The sequence below is a fragment of the Triticum aestivum genome, chromosome 4D (genome assembly GCF_018294505.1).
Source record: "Triticum aestivum cultivar Chinese Spring chromosome 4D, IWGSC CS RefSeq v2.1, whole genome shotgun sequence".
Lineage (NCBI taxonomy): Eukaryota > Viridiplantae > Streptophyta > Magnoliopsida > Poales > Poaceae > Triticum > Triticum aestivum.
This window is the reverse complement of record NC_057805.1, coordinates 483,658,780-483,669,062: the sequence shown is the minus strand read 5'-3', so window position 1 is coordinate 483,669,062 and position 10,283 is coordinate 483,658,780. Positions and strand designations below refer to the sequence as shown.

The 10,283-nt window shown below is 45.8% G+C and overlaps 1 protein-coding gene across 1 annotated transcript; it reads left to right on the top strand.

The window, feature by feature from the left end:
• The first annotated feature begins 863 nt into the window (after nt 1-863).
• On the top strand, nt 864-5,909 carry LOC123097106 (uncharacterized). The gene is made up of 3 exons (XM_044518866.1): nt 864-1,531; nt 1,683-1,734; nt 5,385-5,909. Exons 1-3 carry the CDS (start codon nt 864-866, stop codon nt 5,907-5,909), a joined length of 1,245 nt encoding a protein of 414 aa, XP_044374801.1.
• The last annotated feature ends 4,374 nt before the right edge of the window (nt 5,910-10,283 follow it).

Here is a 10,283-nt window from a genome sequence, read left to right as displayed (position 1 = left end):
ACATAGCGATCGTCAGGCTGGTCATAGTGGGGAGTAACTTAGACTAGTAACATGCATATGTTACTAGTCTATGTTACTACCTCTATAGTGCATAGTATCATAGATTAATATCATAGATGGTCTCATTTATTACCATGCATGACACATAGTAGCATCACATTTATTATGTTACGGTATCTACCTATGTTACTATAACCATCTCTCTTCTTTAATTGCCTGCCACATAAGCATGTTTGCGAGTCCCAAGTGAATGATACTATTCATGTTACCCCCACTATGGCCAGCCTCATAGCGATCATGTGGCTCGCAACGCACAATTTGAGGCCAATCCTGTGGCTCGCGACGCGGCCGGCCAAAGCATCGGCCCGTCGGCGGGGTGCAAATTAAACATTACCCTTAGTATATTGGGATTGTGCATTCCTCAACTACGTGAAATATCTAGATGGGACCGCCTATTAAGAACCGTCTATTTAAAAGGTGCCTAAAAGAACGTTTCGGTCACTAGCTTTCTTTCCTGGCCATCAGATCAATATCCAAATGTGAGAGTCTGTCTTTATAGGAATGATCTACCTATATCAACAATGATTTCTTTCTTTTCCTAGAGTCCATTTGAAAAGAACTCTAAAGTTATGTGTGCTTGGCTTTGAGGAATTTAAGGATGGGTGACCGACCGGAAAATTGGTCCCGCGTGCGTACGAGTGAGGACAAAGTGTGCCGAAAAGACTAGTGTTGGTCCGTGAGGTCGGTCTAGACCCCGCCAGGCAATAACGGCCGTGAACTGGTGGCTATGGCCGGGGCGTTACAATTAGTATCAGAGCAGACCCTCACGGTTACATGGACATGTGTGGGTCAGGTGCGCAGGCATGTGGCGCATGGCGCGTGTGGCCCGTTGTGGCACACGACATGGCACATGTGCTGGACTGGACGCAAATACATATGCCAAGAGGGAACGTTCCTGTGGGCCGACGAGGACATCGGTTTCGTTAAGTGGGGGGTCACTAGTGGAAAAACGGCTAGCGACAACTTTCGTTTGTGCCGCGCCGCACATCCTTGTTGGCAACGCCGGCGTGATCGACGACAAGTACCCGTCCCTCGCCGACACCACCACGGCGGACTTCGAACGCGCCTTCGTCGTGAACACACGCGGCGCGTTCCTCTGCCTCCGCGAGGCCGCCAACCGCATGCCCCACGGTGGAGGCGGCCGGATCGTGGCTCTGACGACGTCCGTGGTTGGGTCGCTCCGGACGGGGTACTCTGCTTACACGGCGTCCAAGGCGGCCGTGGAGGCCATGGTGCGGACGATGGCCAAGGAGCTCAAGGGCACGTGGATCACGGCCAACTGCATGGCGCCGGGGCCAACGGCCACGGACATGTTCTTCGCCGGGAAGAGCGACGAGACCGTGAGGGAGACCGCGGAGACCAACCCGATGGAGCGGCTCGGGGAGGTCGGCGACATCGCGCCGGTGGTCGGGTTCCTCTGCACCGACGCCGCTGAGTGGATCAACGGGCAGGTCATTCGGGTCAACGGCGGGTACGTGTGATGTTAAACTGTTGGTGGGAGCTTCTTGGTTGGCTAAAGAAATAAATCTGAGAATTGCGATGTGTGATTTGTTTCGTATAATTGATCGACAATAATAAATTGGGGCTGTCTATTATATACTCACTTGCGTGAAATATTGCAGGATATGTTTTACTCAAACAATATTCCTAAATCTCAGTAACCACTACAAGGATGTACTCCTACTAAAGTTTGAGATACTTATTTTCAGACGGAGAGAGTATTTAGATCAACATCGTCGTTTTTTTATAGAAACGTCCTCATTTCCATCTCAGCCGATATACAACCCCTCTACGACCGTTGGACACATGTACGCAGAATTTTAAAAGTATTATCTTTTTGTCACAGAAATTTCATAACTAGTTTTTTAATAAAAAACACCTTTTTAGGGGAATATAAGGTATTTATTTCATAGTCACAGGGTTGCAATCAAAGCACAAGTTCGGCAGCAATGGTAGAGGGTTGGTTAAGCCAGCACGCAGTGCTATCCCCGCTACACCTAAAGTTCGCTAAACAATATGTAACCCTATTCTATTCACGAGTAATCTTAACAAGAGTAAACACCTTATCTTCCATCAAGATTTTGATCTCAGTAATCAAATGGCCATACGATGACTTGTCCACAGACCCGCCCATAATCGCTGATAAAGCATTGGAGCAGTCAGACTAGATTAAAACTGGCAGGGGAGTCCGATGTATCGCCAAGTCAATGTCTTCCCTGATTACATGTAACTCGGACTCCAGAGCATCGTTACAGTAGAAGAGACGTCTCTATGCGATAAAGATCACAGATCCCTTGTCGTCTCTCAAAATCATGCCAGCGCCCACGGAACCGTCCTTTTGACAAACGGAGTCATCCACTGACTGTGCCGTCCAACCAGGCGGTGGGAATTACCATGGCAGTGGCAGTGGCTTTGGCCTGGGCTTTGGTGATTGCTGCTCCACGAACAATGGTGACAGAGAGCTGCTGAACTTGGAGCAATGAATTGAGATAGTTACTCAAGAACAAGCAGGACACCTAGGTTGGGGAGGATTGATTTGCCATAAAAAAAATCCATTCCGTAGGTGCCATACTCGCCATAAAAGAAGAGGATCATATCCCGTGTGGCCGTGTCCTTTCGACAGGTCAGCAAGAGAGTGTAGAAACCGTTCATTCCCGTCCATTGAACATCAACCCTGTTCTATAGGGTCCATACTTGTTGCATCGAATCCCAAAGAGCATCATCATTTTAATATGCAACAAGAGCGTGAAAGCTGGATTCGTCTTCCCGTCCACAGATAGTAGCCCCACAAGACTGCATGTGAACCAATATGACGCCGGTTCTTCTCCATATTAGTGGCCAGGGCACTAGAGGCCACTTTCCACACGAAAATCCTCTTCTTATTAGGCACCGAGGCTTTCTAGATCAAGTTCCAAAGATAGCGCACCATTGTTCAGTCATTAACTCATGTTCAGTCATTGCCAACTTGTATCCCGTCTTAACGGAGAATATACCCGACTTTTCAAATGGCCACACAATGAAATCCTCAAGCAGCCGAGCGGATGTACGAATTTTAAGTATAGCCTCAACATCAACTTCCCAAAAGTACTGTTAGATCAGATCTACCTTCCAAGCTCCATTTTGATCGAGGAGGTTAGACATCTTATCGAGTCGACAATTGCCTTTAATAGAAAATGTAGTATCAAGCGCCTCCACTTAGTTAGGATGCACATAGCCAACATCAGCCAGTCCAACAAAACGAGTAAATAAAACGACATAACGGCAATAGTAAGGTCATATGAGACTGACACTATGTCCATGACAGAGAAGAAGGTGAACTGATCCGGAGATTATGCTACCATCCATATTGGGTAAAAACCTTTCTCGCCACACACTCCAACCGCATATACAACACCTATTATCCTTGAAGAAAATATGCCCTAGAGGCAATAATAAAGTTGTTCTTTATATTTCCTGATATCATGATAAATATCTATTATTCATGCTAGAATTGTATTCACCGGAAACTTGATACATGTGTGGATACATAGACAAAACAGTGTCCCTAGCCTCTACTAGACTAGCTCGTTAATCAAAGATGGTTAAGTTTCCTAACCATAGACATGTGTTGTCATTTGATGAACGGGATCACATCATTAGGAGAATGATGTGATGAACAAGACCCATCCCGTTAGCTTAGCATAATAATCGTTAAGTTTTAATTGCTATTGCTTTCTTCATGACTTATACATGTTCCTTTGACTATGAGATTATGCAACTCCCGGATACCGGAGGGATACCTTGTGTGCTATCAAACGTCACAATGTAAATGGGTGATTATAAAGATGCTCTTCAGGTATCTCCGAAGGTGTTGTGTTGGGTTGGCGTAGATCGAGATTAGGATTTGTCACTCGGAGTATCGGAGAGGTATCTCTGGGCCCTCTCGGTAATGCACATCATAATAAGCCTTGCAAGCAATGTGACTAATGAGTTAGTTACGGGATGATGCATTATGGAATGAGTAAAGAGACTTGCCGGTAACGAGATTGAACTAGGTATGAGGATACCGACGATCGAATCTCGGGCAACTTTGATCCGGGGAGAACAAATTGAAAAGCATACCCTCAATAACCTCAGCGTAAATGACATGGTATTCTACGCACCATAGACCTAAGCACCGCGCACATACCTAAATCGGTCTAGCCAGGCACAATGCACAATTTTTTGTTGTATATGTGGGTCATGCCATGTTGCCATGTGGACCTCACATCGTGGCCCAAGGATGACATCGATCGTAGACGGTGGGTATTGCATAATTTACTTACAATACCATGGTAAATTTTGACCCAGGCAAAAAAAGTAGTTGAAACATACCCCTGATAACTTCAGTGTACACCATGATAAGTTATACACTATGGGCATGGTAACTTTTGGCCTGAAATAAGTCGTCGAAACATATCAATATGGGATCTTGTTTCGATGCTCTCGTCGAGGCGAATTTTTTACCTGAAAACAGATTTTAAATCGGAGTGACAGTGAGCTACAAAACATTTTATAGTTTCAAAATAGGGAGATCTTTTGCTGACATCATCTGTTTTGTCTTTTAGTTTGCATGCATGCATGAAATCATTAATGAAGGCTGGTTGCATGTGTTTCCTCGGCCACCACCCACGGGATTAGCTAGTAAAGTTGCATGCATGGGTGACTAGATAGGAATAAAGAGGCTTATCGATCTGATGCTTATCTTCCGGTCAGTCGGAAGTTAGCACAGTCCTAATCAATAATCTATAGTGCGATTATCTGCTTGCCACAAATCAAATATTGGAATTAATCGCAGGTTAAGCAGTGTAGGAGCAAAGCAACAGACCTATCAGTCAGTGTTTTACACAAAATCGTTAAAGGTTTTTAGCCATAGAAGTGTACAGAAACATGAGCTCTCTAGACAAATTTCCATTGGTAAGTAGCTCAGTATACCACATGTTTAACAGTAACTACTTCTTTCTCTGCCCAAAAAATAGTAACTATTTCTTGAGCTACTTGTCTTGTCTGGCACAGGAAATTATACTTTCGAAGCAAGTATACTGCTCCAAATTTGCAAATAGATATTAGATCTACAAGAAACACATGACCACAAACACTAATAAGTAATAACTGGGACAAATCATTCCAAGAGTAATCTTTTCCAGTACATAAGTTGTACATCAGAAAAATCCGCCACTACAATATCCAACCACGTACAAGAGACCATCGTTTCAGAAAAAATAATTTTGCAAAACTGTTCGTACATAGTAGAGTCTTGACAGGATTTATTAACCATATAAATACGAATTTTCAGGTCTGGATAGGGCACGATTGAAAAGCAGATGAGATGCGAGCTTGGCTTCTGCAATCATGAAGATATATCAGGAAATTGCAAGGTTCGCTTCAGTAAATACCTGAGTGCAGAACCGGTAGATGGAGTTTTGACGTGTGTGGAGCAGGGGCGAACGGCGGATGGTGTGTCGGCGAAGTCTGTGGAGGTGACATTGGATTGTTCCCAGAAGCATTGTGTGGTAGTGCGCAAGCTCGACCAAGTCGACAGCCAACTCGATGCTGCGGCAGGCTACCTGGAAGATGTCCTTGTGGTGTTCCATGCGTACAATGGGCTCGGCGATGAGAACGGCGGCAATCTGGGAGTGCCCGCATTCGGATCACACGACTCGGCTCTCATGCCCAATGGCCTCCTTGTGGTGTCGTGCGCGTCCGGCGGGCTTGACAGTGAGAGCGGCGGCGATTTGGAAGTGCTCTTGGTCGGATCACACGGCTCGGCTCCCACCCCGAACGGCATATTCATGCTCCTGCAAATGCTCATGGCCTCTGGCGATGGCTGACGCGGGTGCTCCTTGGTTTCCCCGATCTGCGGCCGAGCAAAGGCGCGCGAGAGAGATCGGGAGTGCCTTTTGTTTTCCCCGATCTGCTGCCGAGCATAGGCGCACGAGAGAGATCAGGGGTGCTTTTTTGTTTCCCAGATGTGCGGCCGAGCGGAGGTGTGTGAGATCGGGAGAGAAAGAGGCCGGTGCCTACACTTTTTCCTTCTCGGTTTTCTTTTCTCGTGCGTGTACATATTTTGTTTCCTGTTTTCTTTAGGTACCGTGGAAGGAGGTGATGAGTTTTTCTTTACAAACTCTTATGTGGATCTACTTTTAAATTTTAAATCTCAACCGTCAATCTTTATGGTTAATACAAAAATCAACGGATATAAAAGGGTAACGTATGGAGAACTATGAAAGTCTCCTCCCTTTAATATTAGGTAAAGATAAAGATGCGTTAGCGATAGTTGTAAAAGCAATAGTTGGCGAGACGACCACGACGCTACGATGGAGATCAAGGTGTCAAGCCGGTGACGATGGAGATAATGACGGTGCTTTGGAGATTGAGATCAAAAGCACAAGATGATGATGGCCATATCATGTCACATATTTTGATTGCATGTGATGTTTATCTTTTATGCATCTTATTTTGCTTAGTACGACGGTAGCATTATAAGATGATCCATTACTAAAATTTCAAGGTATAAGTGTTCTCCCTGAGTATGCACTATTGCGACAGTTCGTCGTGCCGAGACACCACGTGACGATCGGGTGTGATAAGCTCTACCTTCACATACAACGGGTGCAAGACAGTTTTGCACGTGCGGAATACTCGGGTTAAACTTGACGAGCCTAGTATGTACAGACATGGCCTCGGAACACTGGAGACCGAAAGGTTGAACGTGAATCATATAGTAGATATGATCAACATAGAGATGTTCACCATTGAAAACTACTCCATCTCACGTGATGATAGTTTTTGCATATGTGTGTTGTAGATCAATGGCCCGTGCTACCGTTCCCTTGAATTTTAATGCATTCCTAGAGAAAGCTAAGTTGAAAGATATGATGGCAGCAACTACGCTGACTGGGTCCGTAACTTGAGGATTATCCTCATTGCTGCACAGAAGAAATATGTCCTTGATGCATCGCTAGGTGTACCACCCCCTCCAGCAACTGTTGACATTGTGAATGTCTGGCAGTCGCGTGTTGATGACTACTCGATAGTTCAGTGTGCCATGCTCTACGGCTTCAAATCGGGACTTCAAAGACGTTCTGAACGACATGGAGCATATGAGATGTTCCAGGAGTTGAAGTTAATATTTCAAGCAAATGCCCGAGTTGAGAGATATGAAGTCTCCAACAAGTTATATAGCTGCAAGATGGAGGAGAACAGTTCTGTCAGTGAACACATACTCAGAATGGCTGGGTACCATAACCACTTGACTCAGCTGGGAGTTAATCTTCCCGATGATAGTGTTATTGACAGAGCTCTTCAATCACTGCCACCAAGCTATAAAGGCTTTGTGATGAACTATAATATGCAAGGGATGGAAAAGACTATTCCCGAGCTCTTCGCAATGCTCAAAGCTGCGGAGGTAGAAATCAAGAAGTAGCATCAAGTGTTGATGGTTAACAAGACCATTAGTTTCAAGAAAAAGGGCAAAGGAAAGAAGGGGAACTTCAAGAAGAATGACAAGCAAGTTGTCACTCCCGGGAAGAAGCCCAAGTCTGGACCTAAGCCTGAAACTGAGTGCTTCTACTGCAAAGGGATTGGTCACTGGAAACGGAACTGCCCCAAGTATTTGGCGGATAAGAAGGATGGCAAAGTGAACAAAGGTATATTTGATATACATGTTATTGATGTGTACCTTACTACTGCTCGTAGTAGTGCCTGGGTACTTGATACCGGTTAGGTTGCTCATATTTGTAACTCGAAACAGATGATGGGGAACGCAGTATTTCAAAAAAATTCCTACGATCATGCAAGATCTATCTAGGAGATGCATAGCAACGAGCAGGGAGAGTGTGTCCACGTACCCTCGTAGACCGAAAGCGGAAGCATTTTATCAACGCGGTTGATGTAGTCGTACGTCTTCACGATCCGACCGATCCTAGCACCGAACGTACGGCACCTCCGCGTTCAGCACACATTCAGCTCGATGACGCCCCCCGTACTCTTGATCCAGTTGAGGCTGAGGGAGAGCTCCGTCAGCACGACGGCGTGGCGACGGTGATGATGAAGTTACCGGCGCAGGGCTTCGCCTAAGCACTACGACGATATGACCGAGGTGTGTAACTGTGGAGGGGGGCACCACACACGGCTAAGAGATTGTGTGTTGTGCCTTTGGGGTGTCCCCTGCCCACGTATATAAAGGAGGGAGGAGGAGGAGGCCGGCCCTAGAGGGGGCGCGCCAAGTGTGGGGAGTCCTACTATGAATCCCGAGTCCTAGTAGGATTCCCCTTTTCCTTTCTGGAGTAGGAGAGAAGAAAGAGGGAAAGAAAGAGGGAGTAGGAAAGGGCAAGGGGGGCGCTGCCCCCCTTTCCCCTAGTCCAATTCGGACCTATGGGGGGGCGCGCCTCCTTCCCTTTGGCCTGCCTCCTCTATTCCCGTATGGCCCAATAAGGCCCAATACTTCTCCCGGCGAATTACCGTAATTCTCCGGTACTCCGAAAAATATCCTAATCACTCGGAACCTTTCCGATGTCCTAATATAGCCTTTCAATATATCGATCTTTACCTCTCGACCATTTTGAGACTCCTCGTCATGTCCCTGATAACCCACAAGTATAGGGGATCGCAACAGTTTTCGAGGGTAGAGTATTCAACCCAAATTTATTGATTCGACACAAGGGGAGCCAAACAATATTCTCAAGTATTAGCAGCTGAGTTGTCAATTCAACCACACCTGGATAACTTAGTATCTGCAGCAAAGTATTTAGTAGCAAAGTAGTATGGAAGTAACGGTAACGATAGCAAAAGTAATATTTTTGGGTTTTGTAGTGATTGTAACAGTAGCAATGGAAAAGTAAATAAGCGAAGAACAATATGTGAAAAGCTCGTAGGCATTGGATCGGTGATGGAGAATTATGCCGGATGTGGTTCATCATGTAACAATCATAACATAGGGTGACACAGAACTAGCTCCAATTCATCAACGTAATGTGGGCATGTATTCCGAATATAGTCATACGTGCTTATGGAAAAGAACTTGCAAGACATCTTTTGTCCTGCCCTCCCGTGGCAGCGGGGTCCTAATGGAAACTAAGGGATATTAAGGCCTCCTTTTAATAGAGTACCGGACCAATGCATTAACACATAGTGAATACATGAACTCCTCAAACTACGGTCATCACCGGGAGTGGTCCCGATTATTGTCACTTCGGGGTTGCCGGATCATAACACATAGTAGGTGACTATAGACTTGCAAGATAGGATCAAGAACTCACAATATTCATGAAAACATAATAGGTTCAGATCTGAAATCATGGCACTCGGGCCCTAGTTACAAGCATTAAGCATAGCAAAGTCATAGCAACATCAATCTCAGAACATAGTGGATACTAGGGATCAAACCCTAACAAATCTAACTCGATGACATGATAAATCTCATCCAACCCATCACCGTCCAGCAAGCCTACCATGGAATTACTCACGCACGGCGGTGAGAATCATGAAATTGGTGATGGAGGATGGTTGACGATGACGATGGCAATGGATTACCCTCTCCGGAGCCCCGAACGGACTCCAGATCAGCCCTCCCGAGAGAGTTTAGGGCTTGGCGGCGGCTCCGTATCATAAAACGCGATGAATCTTTTTCTCTGATTTTTTTCTCCCCGAACACGAATATATGGAGTTGGAGTTGAGGTCGGTGGAGCTCCAGGGGGCCCACCAGGCAGGGGCGCGCCCAGGGGGCAGGCCCGCCCCCACCCTCGTGACAAGGATGTGGGCCCCTGGCCTTGATTCTTTTGCCAGTATTTTTTATTATTTCCAAAAACAATCTCCGTGGAGTTTCAGGTCATTCCGAGAACTTTTGTTTCTGCACATAAATAACACCATGGCAATTCTGCTGAAAACAGCGTCAGTCCGGGTTAGTTCCATTCAAATCATGCAAGTTAGAGTCCAAAACAAGGGCAAAAGTGTTTGGAAAAGTAGATACGACGGAGACGTATCAGTCCCCGATCTCATCCGGGACTCCGAACATACTTCGGTCATCAAATCACATAACTCATAATACAAATCGTTATCGAACGTTAAGCGTGCGAACCCTACGGGTTCGAGAACTATGTAGACATGATCGAGACACATATCCGGTCAATAACCAATAGCGGAACCTGGATGCTCATATTGGCTCCTACATATTCTACGAAGATCTTTATCGGTTAAACCGCATA